Source organism: Chionomys nivalis, chromosome 17 (assembly GCF_950005125.1).
Source record: "Chionomys nivalis chromosome 17, mChiNiv1.1, whole genome shotgun sequence".
NCBI classification, from domain to species: domain Eukaryota; kingdom Metazoa; phylum Chordata; class Mammalia; order Rodentia; family Cricetidae; genus Chionomys; species Chionomys nivalis.
This window is the reverse complement of record NC_080102.1, coordinates 26,065,985-26,090,497: the sequence shown is the minus strand read 5'-3', so window position 1 is coordinate 26,090,497 and position 24,513 is coordinate 26,065,985. Positions and strand designations below refer to the sequence as shown.

Genomic DNA, 24,513 nt, shown 5'->3' with positions numbered 1-24,513 from the left:
TTGATTTTTATATCACTCATGAGCAAATGCGCTACCCGAGCTTTGCTTCCTTGAGACTTCAGAGAACATACAGCTCCAGTCTCACTTTCCTAGTTCTGAGAGGCAAATAAAGGGCCGGACCAAGGCTTACACGTGCAGTGGGTTGCAGTGTGAAGCAGGAACCTCTAGTGGCGGGTGCAGTGCCTTCCATCCTGGTCTTGTAGGAGTTTCTGAACTTCTGAGAACCCAAGAGATGGGAAGGAAGTCTTCCAACCATGGCAGCCTTGGAAAACCTAATTACTAGGTAAAGATTGAGCAATTAAAGCATCAATAAAAGTTTCACAGCCTCAGTTTCCTCACTCGTAAAACGCAGGTGGTGCCAGCCGTCCAGGTGGTTGTCAAAAACATTCCTGGTCACTCTTCTGGGAGCACAGTGGGAGCAAAGAAAGTCAGAGCTGGGGAAGCCAGCAGCAGAAAGGAGGAAGTTGGAAGAGGCTTCACTTCAGGGCCACCCTTTCTGCTTGGCACAACAAACCATGATATTTGCTAGTTGCTGTGTGATCTAGAACACAAAGGTAGGGAAAGACGCAAAGATGATAGACAGTTTGTCCAAGAATCAGCATCCTGATCTGAATGGAAGAGCAACCTGTTAGGGAAGAGCCCCTGGAGAGGGCAGAGAGACTGGTGCAAGTCTCCGGGCTTGTTGTTAGCTTGGAGGAGTTGCATGGGTTCTGCTGTGACTCTGGAGAGCTAGAAAGGCCCAGAAAGGGGAAGAGCCAGACAGAAAGAGAGCCAGCTTGGGTGAGATTTATTTTTTTATGTTTCTTAGTCACTGCTTGTCTTCCTGATGACAAAAAGAAAAAAAGAAAAAAAAAAAAAGCCTTTTCCCAGGGAAAGGCCTTTCTTTTATGCTCCAGTAATCCGAACACGCAGCACTGCAGAGGCATGGTAGGGCTATAGCAAATACTTCATAATGATGGCATTAATGTCTTCCTGGGAATTCATGGTATGTTAAAGTAACCTTTAAATTTTTAAATATATTTTATTTATTCTCTGAGAATTCAGTGTATGTGTATACTATTTTTTGATCCTATCTACCCCACTCCCCTCTAACTCTTCCCAGACCTCCCTACCATGTCCCTCCTCAATTTCATGTCTGCATTTTGCATTTTTAAAATTTTAGCTATGTTCCTCAGTGTTGCCCTTATGTGAATAGCTATAAATGGGTATAAGGCCATTCACTAAAGCGTGGTCACCTCCCTGAAGAAAATTGGCTCTCCCTCCCCCAGCAGCCATAGGTGGGGCCTCATGAGTGCACTCTCCTCTCTCTCTCTCTCTCTCTCTCTCTCTCTCTCTCTCTCTCTCTCTCTCTCTCTCTCTCGCACACACACATGCCTTCTGTTTGGTTCTGCACAGGCAACCACAGATGGTATTCTTGTCATGTCCAAAAAATACTGTTTCCCTTGACCACTATCTCTCATAGTTTTTCCATCCTCTCTTTTGTAACCCCCAGTCTTCAAAGGGAGGAGTATTGACACAGATGTTGCATATAAATGTGTGATGTAGATGATCGTTGCACCGTCGCTTATTCTCTACACTTGACCAGCTGTGAGTGTCCCTGTATTAACCACCATCCAGTGCAAAAAGAAGCTTCTCTGATGGGGGCTAAGTGATAAATTCCAGCCTTTGAATAGGAAACAAGTATTTAGAAAGTAGTTTTGATATTATGTCTGTTTGGCAATATAATAGTAATAAATTCTCTCCTAGAGCCTATGGCCATGGAGTCTTGACTAGATCTGAGTTCTGATCTGTGGAATGGACCCTAAATTCAATCAGAAAGTGATTGGTTACCCCTAAAGCCGTGGTGCCACTATTATGCTGATGTATCTTGCCAGGGTAGTCATTATTGTAGCTCAGAGGGTCACTCAGGTAAGATCTTGTAGAGCTGATGTGTGTTGGGATTGAATTCCAGGTGTTGAGGGGTCATGAGCTTTGGGAGCAAAGAACAGCTCAGGAAACAAAGAAAACAGGCGCCTAGGGCTAGATTCTGTCTTGTTTGGGAATTCATAAGTCAGGCTGTAGATGATTCCAGACCGTGGCAGATGACATAAGACTTTCGGATTAGGAAGAAGGTCCTGCTGCCCAGTGGGAGAGCTATGTAAGAACACACTATGGACATTGTGAACGGTCACTCTCTGCACTTGTAAGGGAAGCCAGTTCACCCTGCACAGTTCACCCTTTTAGGGCTTGATTATTCATCCTCTCCACTGAGAATCTGAACTCTAGTGCACAACATGTAGACACATTCACACATCCTTCCTTCATTGTCTGCTTGAAAATTTCAAAGTCCAGTTTTTCCACTGGTCCATTTATTCCCTGACAAAGGGAAGGATGGATTGAGAGAGGGAAGGTGACAAGGGTCAGTGCAGTGGAGCAGAGGGAAATGTTTAGGGCTTTTAGCTTAATTTAGATCTGTGCCTCGTTTTTACACAGGCACACGGCGCACCTCCCTCACATAACTGTGCTCCCATGTCCATGTTACTGTTCTCAGGGGAAAGGTTTATACCTCAAATTGTCTAGATGAGCCGTGTGTGGAAGAGGCCTTGCAGAGGGCACTGACTGGCCAAATCTGAGGTCAGGGTTCAGACTGACGTTTCCAGCCCCAAGCTATGTGTGTTTCCCCACACCTGGAACATTCATGCCCTCCTACCCTCCAACTCTGGCATTTCTCTGAGAGCCACAGGGAGCAGCCAGACTTTTCCAGAGTGGCCTCTCCCCTGCTGTACTAAGAGGAGATAAAAGGACACCTGTATATTTTAAAGACAAACGTACCAGAATGTGATGCTTGTAAATCTGCACTCCCGACACAGAGGTCCTTTGATAGGCAGCAGGAGATGGACAATCCAGTCCTCTCACCCCTCCCCCAACTCAGAACAGGCCACAGGGTGGGGTGGGTGGCAATGTCTGTATTGAACACCCACCTGTAGCTGACTTGGCCAGCTCCCACTGTGCCAGCAGCCGTCACTGGTACTGGCTCAGGGCACCTCTCTCTCCTTCATGCATGCTTCCTCAATTAGGCAGAGGGTGTAGCATCTGTGGTTGCTTTGGGAGGTGCAGGACTAGGTGGGATGATCCTCGCTTTCCCGTGTGGACTCTCTGGGGCATGAGGCTGCTGTGCTCCCAAAAGGAACCTGGCACAAGATCTGAGAGGCAAAACCCAGCAGGAAGAACTTGGACTTTGTGGTCACGCTGCTTAGGCGGCCTTTTAGCTTAACTCTTAGAAAACGTTTCCACGCTGGAGCAAGGGACTTCACCTTTCTGAGCTTCATTTTCCTATGTAAAGTGGGCACATTGACAGGCTGATTGGAAGATGCAGAATAAAGCTGCTGGTGTTCTGTTCCAGACACAGAAGTGCACGGGTTTGGAGAAGGGGCAGGCAAGGTCAGCATTTTCCTCCTCAGAGGTGTTACATTGTCTCATGCATGGGGAAAGGCTGCAGGCTGTGGTCTAGGGGCTGATCTCTTAATGAGTTCTCCCCATGAAACCCGAAGCCCTGTGATCATGTAATGATTGATGAGGAGGTGCCTCTGTGGCCGCAGACTGTGTCAGGAAATCCATCAGGTAGTATGGTGCTATCTGAGTGTCTCTGGTCCTCAGCACGTGGCATCTATCACAGGCATGGGCAGCATGGTCCAGGAGTCATGTCTAGTTTTGACTGGGGAGCTTGTCACTTACAATGTGACAGTGACTTATAGTCTCTGCCCTTCCCATCTCCATGTCGCCAGTATACCAAGAAAAATTAACTCTGAGCTGCAAGACTACAGTTTGCAGAGCCACCAAGAAAGCAGGCTACAGGAAACAGGTCCCTGGGCGGTCCTCTCCCGCACAGGGCTGCATGGCTGTGTTCAGGCTTCTCTAACACAGGTACACATGGGCAAACACTAACAGTAGCACTTCCCTTGTGGCTGTGGTGCCCCTGTCTCCAGGGCTACACTAGGGTTAGGAAGCACATTCTGTGATCCGTGAGTCATCTATGTTCCCTGCCTGCTAGGACTGCCTGCCCACACTGCCTGGCAGGCCACCCTTTATTTCCTGGCTTCACCCCAGACCTCAGGAGGGCTATCCACTAGTCCCTAGCTGGTCTACTCCAGCCTGGTACCCCAGTACTCCAAGAGACTTGCTTAGCAATCCCCTGCCTAGGGCAGTGCCCCTCATTCTCTGAGTTTGGGAGGGATGCCAACAGGCAGCTTGAGTGTGGTAAGCTATCACATGAAAGGGTAGCTCTTTCTGATTAACTTTTGTTCACCTCAGAGGCTTAGGCAGCTTCATCAAAGACCCCCTGCACTTGGGGACATGCCTGAACCCTCCATGTCTAGGTGGCTCTCACAGGGAGCTGCTGGTGAGTGTCGGACTCTACACCATCCCAGGACAACTAGAGGCAGTCCCAGCCTCTCCCAGAACCTTCCAATGCCAAGAGGTGCAGTATTCCTGTGAAAATGAAGGGAGTATGCCCAAAGGACCCTCTTCGAGTCACATGGCAGCTTTCTGAAGCTTAGCTCCCAGCAGCCTGAACTCTTAGAAAGCAGCCGACAGCTCCGGGGCCACTGGGAGGAGGTGGAGGTTCCTAAGCAGCCCTTTCCTGCATTCTGGTTGCTGCATCTTCCAAATCAGGGACGCCCTGTAAAGACCTGTGTGCCTGGGTACTCAGACAGCAGGATCCCACAAGTTCCCCCTCTGGTTCTTCATGTCTCTTGTTCTGTTTGCACATGGTCAGACTCGGGTGGAGCGCCCTTGCCCCCGCATAGGAAGATTTTTGGACTTAAGTTCCTTTTGTGCTGCTGAGAGTGTAAAAACATCACCTGGCCGCTCCCCATGTGACTCTAATCCTGGTTAATCAGGCTTCTTGAGAGTCTAAAAACTGTGTCCTGAAGTGTCATCTGTGTTTGAATGGCATTTTTGCTGCCCACCCTCCCAGCCAGGAAACCAGCAAGGGAGAGTTAGGAAAGACTCACAAGTGTAGCCGAGGGTTCTTCTATCTACCAGCACCTCTTGGTTACAGAGAGATGAATGAGAGAGTATGCAGAAAGGAATGGGGAACCTGGGGCCCCAAAGGAGGCAAGCTTCCTTGGTCTCTGAGATGAGATTAAACTGGCTGCAGCCTCCTTTAAAGTGTCCTGAACCCCCTCTACACTCCAACCATATATAGTATATGTCATAGTAGTGAAAGATCCCCGGAGCGGGGAGACTCTCACTCAAGTCTCGGGATACCATGAATCCCCAGGAACTCACAAGAGACCGTTTTTGCTGCAATCACATGAGGTTGTTTGTTTGTTTGTTTGTTTGCTTGAGGCAAGGTTTCTCTGTGTAAGAGTTCTGCAACTTGCTTTGTAGACCAGGCTGGCCTTGAACTCACATCACCTGTACGTGCGTACGTGCCTCCCAAGTGCTGGCATTAAAAGCATACATCGCCACCACCTGGCTAGTAATCCTCTTTTTAAAAAAAAAAATATTTATTTTCATCTTTTATTTATTTATTTTAGTGTGTGTGTGTGTGTGTGTGCATGCGTGTGTGCACATGTGCCTATAGAGGTCAGAAATCCACATCAGATCCCTAATAACTGGGGTTACATACAGGCAGGTTTGTGCTGCCCAATATGGATTCCGGGATCCAAACCCTGATCCTCTGCAAGAGCAGCAAGTGCTGTTAACCTCTGAACCCTCTCCCCAGCCACCTCCTTCTGCCTCTCTGTAAGATTTATTTTACTTCCATGTCAATGCTAAATCCGGTCTACTCGATAGTTGGAAATTATCCATCACACCAGGTATAATATACACAAAGGCTGTTAGCCGGTAGATCTTCTGGATAGGCAGACCAAGGAGAGGTAAAAATGTGGAGTCAGGTGGGCTGCTGGGATAGGAATAAATAGGCAACCAAACCTGGCTGTCCTAAGGGTCTGACTGCAAGGCAAGCACTGGGGATTCTCTTTGAGAGCATAGAAGGGAAATGAGTGGTCCTCACAGACCAGTTCTTTGCAAAGTTGAGGGAAACGGAGACCTCAGGTCCTGTGACCAGGAAGCTTCAGGAGACCAGTACAGAACACAAATCTACCTTCAGGCTTGAGGTAGGGAGGGTCCTGCAGTCCAGGGCAGAGTCACCTGCAGCCTACAATACTAAAGTGGGACAGAAAAAAAAGGCCTGCCTCTCTCTTCTGTCTACCCAGGCATCATTAGCTGACTGTCTGCAGAGCTCTCTGGGCAAGAAGAGCTCAAAATGAGAGTTGTTCAGGCCCAGACCCTCCATCACTGGAGACGGGAGTGAGTATGGAGAAGGCCAGGTAGTCCTCCCCATGGTAGAGAGTGACCTGAACTGGGGTCCAGGTCAGCAAGAAACATCTCTAAGTAGGATTGGTGCATAGTTGTGACAAGTTTGAGGAGGACACAGCCATTTGGAAGCAGATACCTCCCTAGGCCCTGGCCATCCCATACTTTGACTTTCACTACAGAATTCTAGAATTTTCCTGGAAGATTTCTGAATGTCTCCAGTCTGCCAAGTTCCCCAGAAGTGGTAGCTGGGGCACCTCTTCGGGAGGAAGCTAGTCACCTAGCGTCAGCAGCAAGCAGCCTTGAGTGGTCCTCAGCTGCTGACTATGGGTGTCGCAGGAGCTGGGGCAGGCTGCGTCTCTCTCCACAGCTGGGCTCCAGGCAGCAACCTCCAGCTGTGACTCACTAGGCCGTAGATTCTCCAAATGAGGGATTAAAGCAGAAGTGAGACACACCCCTGCATGAGAGCACAGGAACACCAGAACTTGATCAGGAGACGTTCTTTCCAGGGCCAGCGTCTTCTTCCTGGAACTTCTTGCTTGGCACAGAGCAGATGTGTCAGGCACAGGAAAGGGAGGGGGAGCAGTGTCTAGACTTTTCATTCCCTAATCGGAGAAACTGATAATGAGGTCCCAGGTTCAAGTTCATGGTTCATTTCCTAGTGTGTGAGCTCCACTCTGTCAGAGGCTTTCCCACTGAGTCTCAATGCCATTGTCTGTGCTTTGGTGGAGATAACTTGTTTTTATTGCACATTAGGTACCAGAAAGCTCTGCTCTTAATTTCTATAGGCCATTAGAAAACAAACACACGCTTTAATTAAAAAAAAAAAAAAAAAGTGATCACTGTGTCTTAAGGAGCAGACCTGGGTTCAGAGAGGTAGACTGACTTACCCAGGTTCTCTCAGCAAGGAAATATAGGCTCAACATTCACACCAGGCCTCGCTGACCACAAAGACTATGCTCTAGTTAGAGTACAGTGCACGGGACTGCTCAGAGCTCTAACAGGTGACAGCTGGGGCCCTGAATGGCAAAGCACAAAGAAGAGGTTGGCCCCATCCAACACTGCTGCTTGGAGCTATCAGGGTGATGGTCTCTCTAGGGAAGGGAGAGACTCTAAAGGGGAAGGCGGGTAGAAAGTGGGAGCAGAGCCACTGTGAGGGAGCCCCCAGGACAGTGGTTCTCAACCTTCCTAACACTGTGACCCTTTAATACAGTTCTTCGTGTTGTGACCCCCAACCATAAAATTATTTTTGTTACTACTTAATAACTATAACTTTGCTCTGTTATGAATCATAATGTAAATATTTTTGGAGATAGAGGTTTGTCAAGGGTCGTAACCCACCTGTGAGAACCATTGCCCTGGGTGTCAAAACTAGCTGTAAGCTCCCTGGATCAGCCTCAAAGCCCACGTGACCACTCTTGAAGGTTGAGTCTTTGCTGTGTCTCACACACCATATATTAGGACCCCTTTCTCTCGGGTCCCCAGAAAGCACTGAAGGGCCAGCTGCCACCACCTAGAAGAACAGAGGTGCCAGAGGCAGGGGTTACCCTGGCTTGTATTCTTTGATGCCTGGTGTCATTTGGTCGTTTAAGTACCCTTGCCCTTGAGACAGTCCAGGCATCTTGTTGGGTTACATTTTACACAGAAAGTATCTGGGATTCAAGGAAGAGAAGCAGCCATGACTTATGTAGTGCATGCACCGGGTGCCCTGAGCTGGTCCCCTTTGTGCCTATCAGTCTTTCCACACAGGCCTGGAGGAGCACTGTTCTATTTTCTGGATCTGGGAAGCAAGGATTAGAGAGGTGAAGGGCCTGGCCCACAGCACACAGGAACTGTGGTGTGGTCTCAACGACTGTTTTTCACTCTGGTGCTGTTGGCAGGCTTCACTCAAAACCTTCCATAATAAGAATAAGTGGTGCCAAGTATCCACCGACCAGGATGGAGCTGCAGAGCAGTTTAGGGAAGGCTCTTGCTTCTCTCTAGCATGTTGGAGGCCTTCCACTGGCCCCAGTATTACTCTATGCTTTCTGGGTCTGTCCACATGAATCCAGCAAGTCAGAACGCAGAGACCTGAAGAAGGTCTGCTTTTCAGTGATGAAAAGACAAGATTTCGCCAACAGTCACTGGCCACGAATCAAGGTGATTGCAAAAAGAATTTCTGACACAAAGATAATAAAAGAGATATTCCTGGGCCCTTCTGGGCAGCCCAGGAGCTGTTCAGGTCCCAGTTGTTACTTTGTCCCTTCCTGCCCAGACTCTTGTTCAGGTCTACAAAAAGGAGAGATATGCTGGATTTCAGTGGGGCCCCTCTGTCTGACCCTTTCTCCCTGCAAGAAGCAGAGTGCCTGCCAAGCAGAGAACTCCAGGTAGAAACAGCCAAAGCTTAAAGGGTGGGGATTTCAGAGGGATAGGAGATAAAGCAATGAAGCTGCCCACCTCCTGCATGCAGTGGGTGCTGACTCCCAGAAAGTGGAGTTAAGGCCAGCAAGGGACCAAACAGAGCCATGACAGAAAGGATGAAGAGATGGATTTAAGTTTCTCAGTCTAAGTCAAGCACCAAGAGGACCTCCAGGGAAGGGACTTAGATTCTGAATCATTTTCCCCCATTGGAGGCACTTGCTCATATGTAAGTTGCGTGGGTTCAGAGTTTAAGAAGCAGAAAAGTGTAATCGAGAGACTTAAAAACTGAGCTGCTGATTGTATTAGGTGTTTTTGTTGTTGTTTTCTTTTTCTTTTTGGCTGATAGAATACCTGCCAGGAACAACTTGAGGGGGGTTGGATTTTCTGTGGCTCATGATTTCATGGTCCATTGGTTCACCGTGGTGGGCAAAGCCAGAGCAACTCCATCTATGGCGGCGGGAGTGATGGCACACTCTGGTGGATGGGAAGGCAAAGTTCAGGCTTGAGGCAGGAAAAACAGGTGCTCCCAGGAGGCCCCTGAGGCTTGTGGGAAAAGTGTAGAGAGAGAAACAGTTTCCAAATCAAGGTTACCAAGTTTCGTCTTCTTTTCTTCCTCCTTTTCCACACAGATATTCATCAACCTCTGTACCTTCTTGGAGATGTCTTTTAAGTTCCCATCCCTGGTGACAGCCTAGAAAGCACAACACTCTAATTAAGGATTATCTCAAGCCACACTTCCTGGAGGAGGGCGGCCAAGCAGCCGGCCCCACATCCTGTACCAAGACTTTCTTACAGGTCCTTCAGGAGTTCACTCAGGCTGAGGATTACACCTTGATCCCTTTTGTGTGGGGGAGAACTTTGCTCTCCCCAGCCTGCATTAACCTCATCAAGTCACAGTTTCGACTTTGCTTGGGGTTGCAAAAGAGGCAGACTACGCTGTTTACCCAAAGGAAGACAACACAGTCACCGACTGCATCTTATGGTCTGCCATCATGTGCCACACAGAGATATCCCAAGCCCAGACCTAAGCGTGTCTCCAACAGACCAAAGTTCACCCTAGCTGCCTCAGAGGTCTCCCCTTCCTGCTGCCTGCTCCTGTGTCTCTGGAATCTGCCCATCTCTACACAGGGCCTCTCTCCTCTCTGTGACCACCACCCCCATTAAGGGGGACCAGCAGAGGACCCAGCAAAGTGTGAAGATGGTGAACATGAGGAAGAGGAGCCTCAAGTGGCTCACCTTCCTCCTGCTTCTCTTCTTCCTCACCTCCTTCGTCTTGAACTACTCGAGCACAGGAATGCCCACTGCCTGGTTCTCCAAGCAGATGGTCCTGGGTTTCTCCTACAACTTACGCAAGCTCATCAAGTCACAGCCGTGCACCTGCACACACTGCATCAGCGAAGACAAGGTCTCGCCCTGGTTCGACCAGCGCTTCAACAAGACCATGCAGCCGCTGTTGACAGCCCGCAATGCTCTGATGGAAGAGGACACATATCAGTGGTGGTTGGTGAGTGGAGTCGGGCCTGGGAGCAGGGTTGAGGGAGACAAAGGCTGGGTCTGGGAGACCTGGGGAACCACCAAGCATCTGGCAGCATTTAGAATGTCATTTATTTTCAGTCATTCCCTTCACTCAGCAATTATTGAGCATCTATCACGTGTAAGTCGGAGGAAAAAAAAAAAAAACCCTACTTCTTCCCCCGCCTGTGGTTCCCATAACCAATCCCCATGGATCTGGTGGGCTAAGGCATTAGAAGTGAGTGACCACGTGGCACTGTCCTGGGGGCCAAGGGTCTTTACCCCCATGCCTTTCTCCTGCTGTGCTGCTGCTGCTACTGACTGTTCGTGGCCCACATCTGCAGCTCCTGGTCTCTGCTCCCATATCCCATGGTTTTCCTGTGTCTCTGGTGTCCTCTCCTGGGAAGGGCTTGTGCCTTGGCTCTAGGGTGCACCCTAAATCCAGGCTGGTCTTTTCTGCCACCAGCAGCGAAACTAGACCTTAGCAGGTGATAGGAATGAGAAATGCAGTAAATGTTGTGGTCCGCAGTGTCTGAAATTGGTCCTCGCCCCTTCCCTCGTACCCAAAGGTCAGCTAAAGCCCTAGTCTCACACACAGTGGGTATTTAGAGAGTACCTGTATTGTGGATGAATGAGCTTTCTTCCTGTCTCCTGTCTTGGGATATGGGTGACTATCACTAACCACCTGTGCCTTCACAGTTAATATCTGGGTTTGGTGGACAGGGAGCCAGCCTGTCCAGCCAGCAGCAAATTGAGCCAAATTAACCATCCCCTCTGTTCTCCACCCCAGAGGCTCCAGCGGGAGAGGAAACCTAACAACTTGAGTGATACCGTCAAGGAACTGTTCCGCGTGGTACCTGGGAATGTGGACCCTGTGCTGGGCAAGAAGTTGGTGGGTTGCCGGCGCTGTGCAGTCGTGGGAAACTCTGGGAACCTGAAGGGCTCCTCCTATGGGCCTGAGATTGACAGCCACGACTTCGTGGTGAGGTGAGCACTGGATGGACCCTTAACCCAAGCCCAGGGAACCTCAGAGGTTCCGCTCAGAGGGACAAGATTCCAGGCCTGGGCCCCAGTACTGACAACCTCTGGGTCTCAGTTTCCCCCGCATCTTTCCCTAGCAAGGTGGCATGTAATAAGGAAGCCTTGACTAGAGATGTCAAAGGGGGTGGTGACTTAATACCAGAGGCCTATTGAGTGAGCAAAACTGATTTGAAGCCTGTGCTTCCGTGGCCCAAATTCACCCCTAACTTTCAATCTGGACCATGACCTGGAAGCTTTTAATGTCAGCTTTGCTTCCTCTGTATCCCAGTGGAAGTGGCATCTCAGGAAAAAGCACTATGTCTTCCTTGAGTTTTTCATAATTCCTATTCAGAAGTGTTCTGGGACACAGCATAACTAAAGGTGAGACTCAGTATCCCCCCAGATATATATGTATGTAGATAGATAGATAGATAGATAGATAGATAGATAGATAGATAGAGATAGATAGATAGATAGATAGATAGATAGATAGATAGATACATACATACATACATACATACATACACACACATACATACGTAGATGGTGGATGGATGGGTGAGTGGGTGGGTGGATGGATGGATAGATGGTGGATCTAGAATCTAGGACAACCTTATTTATGTATCCTTGACTTTGTGTTCATAGGCCCCTTTCCTGGCTTTGAGTGGGAATGCCCATGATGAACGGCAAAGTTGGGTTCAGAGTCAGAAAACTCTGAGTTCAAAGCTGTAGCTTGGTAGACAGCTTGTCCGGGCTCTGGATCATTGAAAAGTTGCCCTTAGTAGGCGCAGTTACCTGTGACACAGGTAGTTAATTGTTAGAGGGCAAGATTCACCCTACTTGCTTTTATAAAAAACAAAACGGAAAAAAAAAAAAAAAGCCTTGTCCTCTGTCTTGATGAACTAGCTCTGGACCTTGGCCTCATGCATGCTAGGCAAACTGTACCCCCAAACTGAGTTGTTCAGACTGATTTTGAACTTGCCATCCTCCTGGCTCTGCCTCCCAAGTGGCTGGGATTTCAGACCTGCTCTACCAGGCTTGTCTGGCCTATGTCTATAATGTTCCCATTGCTCACATGGGGAAACTGAGGCCTAGGGAACAAAGAAGCTCACCTGTGGTACCACACAGGCAACTCCACCTCCAGCATCCTTACTCGTGCCTCATTTTCCTCTCCTCCCAGGATGAACAAGGCACCCACGGTGGGCTTTGAGGCAGATGTTGGGAGCAGGACCACCCACCATCTTGTGTATCCTGAGAGCTTTCGGGAGCTGGGAGAGAATGTCAGCATGATCCTGATCCCCTTCAAGATCACCGACCTGCTGTGGGTGGTCAGCGCCACCACCACGGGCACCATTACTCAGTGAGTTTCTCTAATGACAGTCCTGTGCCCATCTCTCACTCATTCCTGCTGGATGTCCCTTGGGATTCCTCTCCCCCATGCCTCCTGGTACATATGTGACTGCTGCTGCCATCTCCTTGGTTGATCCTACCTGACTTGTTCACCCTCCGTTCCGAGAGCCTGTTGTGGTAACTTCATGTCCATCCTCAGCGCTGAGAGCCCCTCGTTGTGATAGCTCCATGTCCATCCTTAGTTCTGAGATCCCTTTGCTGTTAGACTGCAGCACAGAACACTCAGAGCTGCTGAACACACATGTTGTGGCTAAGTCAACATTGGCTCTCGGAGAGTAAGTGCTGCCATCTGCTCCCCAGGCGAGGTGCTTGTCATTCGGTCCTCCCAGCAATGCTTCTCATTATCTCCGGCCTCCAGGGAGCAACCGTGACTGGGCCAAACCACTTGCCCAACACTGAACTTGACCCAGAGCCCATGCAACCATCTGGGTCTAATTCTTGAGTCCCTGCCTTTTCTTGAAGGGGAGTGGCTTTCATTTTCCAGATGTCTGCATAACTCCTGGTCCTAGCCCAGGTCTCTTAGGAGCAGAGCTAAAGCCAAGAACTGCAGGTTCCAGGAACTCCATGCCTCCGGGGGACAGAGTGTGAGGGAAGGGCTCAGCAAGAGGCTGGGACAGGCGGCTGGCTCAAGATGCTCCCCTGGTACCCAGGCACATGGAGAACCTGCATTGTGTCAGTTATGTTCCACGTGGTGGTAGATTTTAGACCTTGCCACTGTAGCTCATGTCTTCTCACGTGAGCTGGAGACAGCCATAGGTCACCCCTGCCAGTTCCCCAGTATCCGCCTGGGCCCCACTAATGGGCACAGATCTTATGACTCTGGAAGATTAAAACAAATATCCTTATGTCCCTGAAAGGCTGTTTGGAGCCAGTCCCCCACTCTGGCCCAAATTAGCCAGGGTTGCCCCCTGGTGTCACTATGGAGCTACTGCAGGAGCAATGCTTGATCAGGCACGTGGCTTCTGAGAACCAAAGCCTCCCTCCCCTCCCCATGGCTGTGTCACTCCCCAGAGCTTCTGGTGCACAGGTGGTCCCTCTCCACATTAAATCCCTTCTCTTTCCCGATTCGCAGCACCTACGTCCCCGTGCCCCCGAAGATCAAAGTGAAAAAAGAGAAGGTAAGCGAAAGTTTAGGACTCTCTAGCTTTGCTGGCTCCTTTTCCACGATTTGGTGCTGTGATGGAGGCACCGAGCTACACAGAGTGCCCTGGCCCTGACCTGGTGTGGTTGCTGGCACCTGTGGAGCTTCTGCTAAGAGCAGGTCCTCACATTGGGTCTCCAGAACAGCAACACCACCTGGGAACTTGGCACAGGGTGAGATTCTTCAGGAATACCCAAACCTAACTGCAGCCAACCTGGGGTAGCACCCGCTATCCAGCTCTCACAAGCCCCTGGAGGGTGGGGCAAGTGTAGGCTGCAGGGTTTTTTTTTACCCATTCCTGTGAGCCTCCCAAAGCCAGGCTCACCTCTTTGTTTCCACACCTCCATCCTCCCCAGTGCGCCCCTATACTGCACTGGCCCAGACATGGACAAAAGCAGGAACATGTGTGGGAAACCCGTCACCCTGGATCTTTACATACACAGTCATACTTCAGGAGGCTCAGAGAGGTCAGCACTATGCCCAGAGACACAGCCTGGATCATGCTACGACCAGATGAAGTCCCCCATATGCCTGCAACAAGCTGCCCTTGGCCTTGGGCAGCACAATCCCAGACAGAAGCCATAGAAATCTCTGTAGGGTGGGTCTCTCTCCTCAGGCCCAAAGCCTTGAAGCAAAGCTGAGAAATGAAGAGCCCTCCAGAGACCTGTGAGCCCATTCCTTCAACCCTTCCCTAAGGGATGGTTTAAGGCTGCCTATACCCTTTGGTGTTCCCAGAGTCCCCTTCAGTGTCTCCTAGGCGATCACAGGGGATGAGGCCAAGGCCGTGCCTGGCACAGGGAAACCTTCAGGGCTGTGTAACACTGCACATGTTGCTTGGCCTCTCTGAGCCTCGATGTCGTCATAACAGGAGAGGAAACCCCTGCATGTAGTTTACCTTAGGTCGGAGATCCCAGCCAATGCCAGGCAGAACCGGTGGCCCATAGGTATGTTTTTGATGCAGTGTGTCACTGTCATGATCCCTCACACTGTTTCGTGGAGCACTTCTGGAACCTTGGGTCACACTCCCTGCCCCCAGAGGATTTTTATTTTGGCACCACTGTCCCCTTCAAGGCTTCTCCCCGGTGCTGTAAAACTGCTCTGTGCTTATTTTATTCTTGCCTGTAGCCCACATCACTCTCCGGCCCTACCCTGTAAAAATGCAGGCTTAGTCTCCCCAGTACCAAGTCTGTAATTGCAAGGGTGTTTGTCAGAGATCAGCATGACCACGTTCTCATGGTCACAACAGTATAGCATTTGCTAGATGCTCTGTGTCTTTTGCTGTGCTCACCCAGTCCCTTCTCCCTGCAGATCCTGATCTACCACCCAGCCTTCATCAAGTATGTCTTTGACAGATGGCTTCAGGGGCATGGGCGGTACCCATCCACTGGCATCCTCTCAGTCATCTTCTCCATTCATGTCTGTGATGAGGTATGCAACCTATGTTTCTGCAGGCTACAGGGACAAAGGCCACCCCTCCATGTTTCCATGGGAAACGAGGGTAGAGGAGAGGGCAGAAGACAATTCCCAATTACATCTCTTCAAGGGTCTCTGGCACCTGTGTCACCAGGTTTGTGGAAGAGTGGCAGAAATATGATATCGTTCTCAAGAGCAGGAATTCTGGAACATTCCAGTGGGGGAGGCTAGACTCTGACTCAGCTCAAAATGAAGAAGCAGGTTCTAGCCAGCTTAGACAGGGAAAGCTGCAAAGGCCACAGTTACTACCCTCAGGTTGCTTGTTAGAGCCACCGGGGAACTACATTCAGTACTTGGGCCATACCCTGACTCACGTCACTAGAATTTCTACCCAGGCATAAGGGGCTTCTGCTACCCACCAACTGTGAGCACCACAGTGGGAACCTCAGAGGCACTGCACCCACCTCTTATCTCCCGTCCCTCCCAAAGATCCCTGCTCTGTTGTGCACACCCCTCTCTAGCTCCAGTCTGTCTTCCACCCCATAGCTAGATGGTATCCTCTCCCGTAAGGCCCCTCTGAGTACCTCCTTACTGGTCACCATCTACTCACTAGCTAAAACCCAACTCGGATGTCCCCTCCTTGAAAGAGCCTCTTATCATCTCGGGTCTATGGCCTTTTCACAGTATCCTGGGAGTCCTGACTTTGACCCTTCTCTCTCTAAGTGACATCCTGTCTATGACTGCTCTAGGTTGTAAGGGTGGCAGTTGAATGGGTTTGTCCCTGATGTCCCCAGGACCTGCCAGGTGGCATCCGAGGAAAGTAGACCTGCCAGCATTTTATTTGTCACATGGTGCAGAATAAGTCGTCACTGGTGTTTGTCATGTGTGTGTGGGACCCGGCCTCAGATGCTGATCTCAGAAGGAAGGGTTTGACCCCTGTCACCTACCTTCTGTGTTCATGCCTCCTGGCCTCCTTTCCAGATGAGAAAATGAGACTCCACAATGATGTAATGTTTAAGAGTCAGCTCAGATGAGGGACAGTTTGGCTGCCTTCCGAGCCCCTCTCTCCACCTTCCCTCCAGGACCCCTGGGAGCTCCAGTGAAGGCCCAGTGCCCCCCTCAGGACCACCTACCTGAGGTCACCCCAAGGTTCCCATGGGCAGGAGTTGGACTTGAGCCTTTCTTGGCTTGCCTTGGCTTTCTGAAGAAGGTTCCTCCAAACCATTAGCATTCAGCTTAAAATTCCAGGGTTATCTGCAGTCCGTCTTTCCTGAATCCTCACCCTGCTAGCTTGTTCATGCCATCTGGGTCTCACCTAGCCTTTGTCCCACAGGTGGACTTGTACGGCTTCGGGGCAGACAGCAGAGGAAATTGGCACCATTACTGGGAAAACAACCCATCTGCGGGTGCATTCCGAAAGACGGGGGTGCATGATGCGGACTTCGAGTACAATGTTACAACCACTCTGGAAACCATCAACAAAATTCGCATCTTCAAGGGGAGATGACGCCGCGACCCATTAAGGATGGACATAACTCATCTCACCTCTCAACCTGAAGCCCCAGCATCTCACTGGAGCCATTCTGTTCCAGAAGTTTCCAGGGCTGAACTTGGGGTGTTCCCAGGCTTGCTGGCAGCCTCTTGCACCCTCATTTTGGTAGCATCTATTTGACATAGCTGTCCAACTCTCCCAGAGTACAGAGGAAGTCTCAGGCCTTTCTAAGGTTGGAACACTTCTCTACTGTGGTTCCCCAAGTGGGAGAAAGTGGGAAGATACTAGGAATGGGCTAACCTCTGAATAATAACCATTATTTTGACTTCTGGGGTAGGGGGCTAAATCCCGAAGATTGTTATATTCAAAAAAGTGGGCATTTTCTGGAAGTCATTTGGAGGCTGCCACTGAACCGTGGGCTTCAAACTCAACTCAGACTCTGACTGGGGTGTTTGTGACAGTTATCTCTGGAGCAGAGCCACAATGGGCTACACCAGCACTGGGCAAGATACTATTCACCTTTGCATGAAGCCCGGCCTGTCACTTGATATGGCATCCCCGTTGTCCCTTTCTTCCAAAAGCTCACTGATGATGGCTGGGAAGAGCTTCTGATTGCAGGGGTCTTCCACCGAAAGCTGGCCATGTTACTGACAGGAGGGAAACCCTCTTCACCATCTTGTGTGATCGCCCTCCACGATGAGACATTTGTATGGACAGAGCAGGTTTGACTCCTTCCATGTGCCTTTGAACTTGAGGAAGAAACGCATGCGTTGGCTGACACGAAGCAAAATCCCCAGCTGGAAAAAGGGGACCTCCACCAGCACCCCGCTTTGCTGCCTAGCTCAGAATCTCTTCTCTGAGGATACTCTGTACCACACAGAGTGTGCCAGGCATGAGATGGGTGCTCACTTCTCTTCCCTAAGACTGTTGGATTCAGGACCACTGATAACCAGCATCCTCCCCTGGGTCCTGAACACTGGATCAAGTCTCTAGCAGCCACCTTCCTGGAGTCCTTGGGGTCACAATGAGGACCCCCTCGGAACACAGCTGAAATGCATGTACCTCTTCTCCTCACTCCCTCTGTTCCCTTCTCCCTACAGACTTCCTGTTATTTATTGATTTGTTCATCTAGCCAGCGCTGTGCACTCTCTTCCCCAATGCTGCTCACGGTGTTTCTGTTGCGTTGCCTGTCAAGGGGAAGTAGGACTAGAAAGGAAAGCCCCTGAGCATCCTGGACCTCTGTGTTGAGACATCAGGACTGGAAGCTAGCTGGTGGGCAGATCCTATGGTAATGATGATCCTTTGTACAACCCATATCACCTCCCTTTCTAGTATAGCTGACTTGCCTTCTTCCTCGTTACAGAAGGGAATTCCCTCAGACTGGGACCTCCAACCTCACTGACATGACAACTCTTTGGTGAGGGAATTGGACAAGGGTGAACAGGCACTGGCGGTAACTGTCACCCCCTTACAGATGTTCAACAAGAGAAGCCTCTGCTTCTGTTGACAGTATTCCCTAAGGACCACTGCAGCGTCATCAAAGCAGAATATGAGAGCGGTATCTTGAGGGTTGGGAGACCTTCACTTGCTCAGTGAGAGCTCCAGTGAGAGCTCAGGGGTCTCAGTCAGGGACCACACACAGCCTTCATAGGCATCACCAAAGAGCAGACACCAACATTGTCATTTTCCAGGAGTCTGTCCCGTGAGTGGCTTTGCTGTAGCTTTTTTTTTTTTTTTTTTCAATTCTCCAAGACTCAGAATCCAGGCTTTTAATGGCGGAACATGATGTTTCACTTTGAAAATCTTTCTGACATAAGCCCCTTGGATGAAAAGGCTGAACTCTTGTGAGATCCTCGCTCTGGAGAGGCAGTCTCAATTATCCGAATGTGAGGAACTCAGCAGGTGTTTGCACGTCAGTGGATCAATCCCTAGGACAAGTCAGAAGTAGTGGACATTGGCGTAGGAGTGTCCACTTGGGTGTGCTGGGTTCCACTGCACGAGAGAGCAAGTACCTGTAGTGAGAGTGTAGCCATGTCTAGCTGAACACAACTCAGGAAGCTCTTCTAGTCCTCATCGGCCCCTCCCACTCCCTTTCCCTGCCTCCCTTCCTCCCTCCCCCCATTTCCTGTCCCTCCTCCAGCCAAGGAGCCAGCCTTTCTTTTTCCCATAACCCTTAGCCTGCCCTGCGATTCCCTGGCTTAGCAGTGGGCTCTTAACTGAATCAAATACAGCCCGCTGTGGCCAGAATTAACTCCGCCAATTCATTTAAGGTAATTGGAGCTTTCCTTGGGGGTGTGAGTGACTGAGAACAGGAAGGGCCTTTCCCAAAGAGACTGGTCTGGCTGCTGACAGAAGCGCTGATTCGGGCTACAGTGCACAGAGCTGATCAGGAAGCTGCTAAGTCCAGGGGAAATAAGGGGAGTGGGGGCTCAGCAGCACCCTGGACTATGAACCTGCAGTGAACCAAGAGACTGGTGTTTCCTGTGCTGCTCTTAAGGGAGAAAGAAGCAAATCTGTAGTCTTTAGTTCCCAGAAGAGATAAGCCAGTGAGGAAAATCCTTACATTGATACCGTAGGTTGGCTTTGGGGCATCAGGCAACAGCCATTAAACCATGTGGATTGGGCTAGTGGGTACAGGAAGAGTAAAGGAGACCAGCAGCTAGGTAGGGCCTGAAGGTCTGGGGTTGCTGTAGGGTGCAGATGGTACTGTAGTCTCCACTGTGGCCACATGGGGCTGCTATAGGCCCATCACACCTTCTGGGAACAGGCCCTCCCTGTCAAATGTAGGAAGGACCACAGTGGATAACTTCGAAGTAGCCCCAACATGCACGGTGGGAGAAGCCCTGGATGACCACTGCCCACCAGGGAATAAGGTGACAAGTTCATACCCTCAAGGAGCTGACAGCTAAAGCCACAAGTTCCACCATAGTCACCCGAGGTGAGAAAGATTTGGCCTTGGCTGCTCAGCCACCACAGCCTGGCTAGCCACTTTTGAGATACCATCGGCTTTCCTCTTGGCACTTTCCCCTGTGCCCCAGGCACTACCCAAAACCTAGAAGAAACAGGGAGGGTGAGGAGGAAGGCAGAGACTGGCAGAGCAGTGGCTCATGCCTTCAGCCTCAGAGTGCAGTGACTGCATTGTTACCCAAACAGCCTGTAGCCTCAGCCAGGCCCAGCCTTGAGCCTGCTTCCCCTTGCTGCTCTCCTTCCACAGAAGGAGGACCCCCTCTTCACACACCCACCACCATTCTGCTCACTGAGCTTTGACCTCGGCTTCTCTTGCCCAAGATCTGTGCCATGGCACCTGCTTTAATCCTTTCTCCAGAGCCTCGTCTGGATCTTGCTTGCCCGTCTAGGTGGCTGTGGGTCCCTCCTGCACCCCCCAGACCCCTGCACAATCACTTTAGCCCTTTCCCCAGAGCCTGTTCTGGACCATGCTCAGCTCACTCCTGAAGGTGGCTGTGGGTCCCTCCTGCACCCCCAGACTCCCTGCACAATCACTTTTCCCAGATCCCCTTCAGAGCCAAAGTCACCCAAGCACTTTCCCTCGCAAGGTCTTCTCCTCCCTTGCTTCCGGCGCGTTTCCAGTGTCACTCATTTAAACTTTGCTTTCTTGTGGCCCCGTCTTGTAACCCTCCTGATTGGTCTGAATGCATTTCTAATGATGTTAGTCAATCGGCCTTCCTCAGCCCCTGCTTCGTTTTATTTATTGTTGAATATTTCCAATGATCCGAATCAAAGTGAATAAAAAGAGCTATTTTATTGTTTGGGTGTTTTCAGAGTTCTGCTTTGGTGACGTTTCTAGTCAGGGAGAGGGGGCGTTCAGTCCTGAAATGGCTGCATGAGTCATCTCCTAGGGTCCCCTGGGATATTGTCCTCACCGTAGGGGTTCAGGAGACAGCGTGGAGCCATTCCCTGCTATGTGACTGTGCTGAGTTACTTAACCTCCCTGAACCGCTACTGTTGTGCATCAGACGGACTTGACCTTGCCAATCTTCAAAGGGGGCTGGGACTGGAAACAGAATGTCCCAGGAGGCCGAGGTAGACACAGGCCAGTGGCTCTGATGTTTGCTTGGCTGGGGCCCAGTGTGCACAGAGGAGACAGCCACACCCTGGGAGGAGCACCAGTCAGGTCTGAAGTTGATAACAATCACTCTCACTTGGCTTTTTAAAGAACTATTTCCAGAAGCCTTGCATTGGAACTTGGCCACATGGGATTGGTGTGTGCCTGTGATCTCCCTCCTTCATGATAGGCATGGCACTTTCTGGTCTATATGCCACCTCGCTTGCCCTGGCTGCCCTTCCAGCACAGCTCACCACAGGTGGTAAACAGAAGGCAGAGGTGAGCCTTGTGTCCTAGTGTGTCCTGCTGCTCCACCCCTGAATGCGCTGGATGCTCTCTGAAGTCAGTTCCAAGACAACGTGTATGGATGTCAGCACACGGTCCCTAGAGCTAGGAATTCTGCGGGTTACTACCAGGCTGAGCTGATGGCTGGGCCTCACTGTGCCTGGCCCTATGGATAAAGCTGGGGTAGTGATGTACCAGAGAATATATATGCATTAAGCACCGAGTTAGCACAGGCAGTGGGCTTAGCAAAGAACCCAGCACTGGACAGAGGAACTTCAGCCACACTAGGAAGGGTGGCCAGACTCCAGCCCAGTCTGAATTTACCCCTGCTCCCTGTGTGCCCATCCCTGCCTTCTGCCTTCCCAGGATTCACCATGCCTCTTCTCCATCTCTAGCATTCCTTTTCTTCCATCCCTTCTATTTCTTTCCCAGGGGGTCATGCTTATTTATTATCAACACACACAGACAACATACACAATATACATACAAACTATACACTGATATGTATAGCATACATGAATACACACCACAGAGATAATGCATACAGCATACTATGTATACACAGTGCACACAGACATAACACAAACCATAACACATCACACACCTCACATGTACTATAAATAAACACATCATAACACAACACAATACTACACATATATAGTACACCCAACACACATCATGACATACAACACACATACAAACAAAACATCATACACACTATTTCACATACACCACACATATATACATATACCACATCACACATACTAACACTACCCCACAGACACTAGAACGCATGCGCGCACGCGTGCACGCACACACGCACGCGCGCGCGCACACACACACACTCCATCACTCCCTCAGTAACCCAGTTCCCTTAGACAGGCTTTGGTTTCATTTGCACAATGGAAAAGCAGCCACAGGGTGGCAGTATGCTGTCATTGGTCCCTAAGAAGCTATGCCTGGCCCCCTGACTTTGTCCCCTATATACCTCCTATGTCACATCTCAGGCCCAAGTCACTGTAACGTACATTAGCCAAAAGCACTAAGAGTCTGCAGACATTTCTCCAGGACTTTCCTGGCACCTCCTGCACACAGTGACTACTCCTGTGTTTGCTAGACTAAGACCTCAGGAACTTAAAGATTTCTGAGTATATATTTGCTTATTTGTTCTGAAGAAACAAGAAGGAATTACCCAGCCAGGCCTCTGTCCCTGAGGGCTGCATACCTGTGTCCAACTAACCACATATAGTAAGAAAAAAATCTATCTACATAAGTCTTCATATATAAAAATAGCTATTTAATGTGTCTGCAGTGAATATGCACAGACCTTTTTTCTCTATGTGGTGTGAGTGTAGATGTATATGCTCTCTGTGGTATGGTAGTAGTGGAAGAAGAATGTATGTGATTATGTGGTGTGTATGTGTGTGATGTGTATAGTTTGTGTATTATGATGTATGTGTGTGTGCGTGCGGTGTGTCTTATGTGTTGTTTTAGTCAGGGTTGTTATTGTTGCGATGACCAAGCCATGACCAAAGGGAAGGTTTTCTTTGGCTTACATTTCTGTATCACTGTTCGCCATCAAAGGAATTCAGGACAGAAACTCAAACAGGACAGGAACTTGGAGGCAGGAGTTGATTCAGAGGCCATGGAGGAGTGCTGCTTATTGGCTTGCTCCCCATGGCTTACTCAGCCTACTTTCTTATAGACCCCAGGACCACCAGCCCAAGAATGGCCCTACCCACAATGGGCTGGACAGTCCCCTCTATATCAACTTCTAAGCAATTAAATGTGCAACAGGCTTGCCTACAGCCAGTATTATGGATGCCTGTTCTTAATTGAGGTTTCCTCCTCTCAAATAACTTTAGTTTGACGTAAAACTATCCAGCACAAGTGTGGTGTCTGTGTGTACAGGTTGCTTGCAGAAGTCAGGGTAGGATCTCCAGTGTCTTCCTATCTCACTCTCAGCTTTATTTGTGTTGACACGGGGTCTCTCCTGAGCTAGTTTGGTGGCCAGCAGCCCCAGCCAGCCTCCTGTCCCTACTCCCCACTGTTCTGGTGTTGGGAACACGAGATTTTCATACAGATACCAAAGTGCAAACTCAGGTCCTCATGTTTGCCAACAGTGCTCTTACCCACTCCCCACCTCCCCAGTGCCCTGCAGACCTCTCCTTCTTATTAGCCCCTCAACAGTCCAGTTGAACAGCTCTCCCCAGAGTTTTTCTCTCCTTCAGGGTTATAAGGAATCCAGAGATGGCTTAAAGTATAAGATGTATATGTGGAGGGGTGCAAATTGTATGAGGTATTTCCACATCTCTGGATTTGGAAACCATCTGAGTGCTGGAACAAGATCCCTACTCATACACAGGGATAACTGTGTCCTCAGACACACGTCGCTTGCTAAGTGGCAGTGGACTTTGGAGGCCCAGCACACCTGTGCCAGGAGAGCTGAGTCGGGGCTGTTGGGGAGGGGGTCAGCCTCTGCTTCTGCCTCATTTCCTCACCGTAGGCACCTCTGAGGGTCGAGATCAGGCACTCTTACTGCCTTATGGATCTCTTTCCCTCGCTTCCCTACCCCTCAGTTCTCCTGCGGGGATTACTCAAGGCCTGAACCAGAGAGGGAAATGAATCCTGTTCATGCTAAAACCAGTCTTCCTAATTCTCAGTCACCTCACAGAGGTTAGATATGACTGGTTCTCACAACTATCATTTTGTAAACTTTGAACCATACTGCAGGCACACACACGCTCACACACACGCGCGCACACACACACACCACCACCACCATCCCACCCCACACAGCCTTTAATGAAACTCTAACGCAGTTCCCTGTGGCATTTGGCGATCAGGTCTTTGGGGACAATTCAAGTGAGAGGAGGTTTGGCAACATATCTCATGGGGTTGTGTTCTTATAATGAGAAACAAAGAGACTTTGAATATCAATGCTCTCTCTCACTCTCTCTCCTTCCTTCCCTTTCTCCTCTATGTCTTGGTCTCTTTCTTCCCCTCTCTGTCTCTGTCATGTAAAGTCACAGCCACCGATAAACCAGTACAGACTTACCTAGAACCCACCCTGATCCCTGAGTTCTCACCTTCAAAACCTGAACTGTTAAATCTCTGCTGCCAAGGCACACGGTGGGTCCTCAAGGAAGGTTCACCCTAGTCATTCTCACTAGAAGTTAGAGTACCCTATTCTTCATACCCCCTTGTTGGCCACTCTCCAGCTGACCTGGCCACTGTGGGCAAGGTACTGCCATGAAGCTAGATGAACACTTCAACTCGTCCAGAGGAGGAAGAGGACCTTCCGTAGCCCTTCCATAGCTCCTTGCAATGCTGAGCCGTATGCTCTCGCCTATCGCAGAAGAGACTCTGCTTAGCCTCCACTGGCTCCTGAGTTAGCTTTTCCATCACTCCAACTATGGCCCAGAAGTGGGATAGAGGATTTGAGCCCCAGCTATATGAACATAGGCATTGGGGTCT

The 24,513-nt window shown here is 49.9% G+C and overlaps 1 protein-coding gene across 3 annotated transcripts in view; it reads left to right on the top strand.

Moving 5' to 3' along the window:
- Nucleotides 1–20,437, top strand: part of St3gal1 (ST3 beta-galactoside alpha-2,3-sialyltransferase 1) — a 75,016-nt gene extending 54,579 nt beyond the window's left edge. For all 3 annotated transcript variants that reach the window (XM_057792361.1, XM_057792359.1, XM_057792360.1), the window contains 6 exons: nucleotides 9,330–10,204; nucleotides 11,003–11,199; nucleotides 12,413–12,592; nucleotides 13,715–13,760; nucleotides 15,092–15,211; nucleotides 16,530–20,437. In XM_057792361.1, the coding sequence (XP_057648344.1) occupies nucleotides 9,899–10,204; nucleotides 11,003–11,199; nucleotides 12,413–12,592; nucleotides 13,715–13,760; nucleotides 15,092–15,211; nucleotides 16,530–16,703 (1,023 nt within the window). In that variant the 5' untranslated portion in view covers nucleotides 9,330–9,898 and the 3' untranslated portion in view covers nucleotides 16,704–20,437. The remainder of the gene's footprint in view (nucleotides 1–9,329; nucleotides 10,205–11,002; nucleotides 11,200–12,412; nucleotides 12,593–13,714; nucleotides 13,761–15,091; nucleotides 15,212–16,529) is intronic.
- Nucleotides 20,438–24,513: the final 4,076 nt, after the last annotated feature.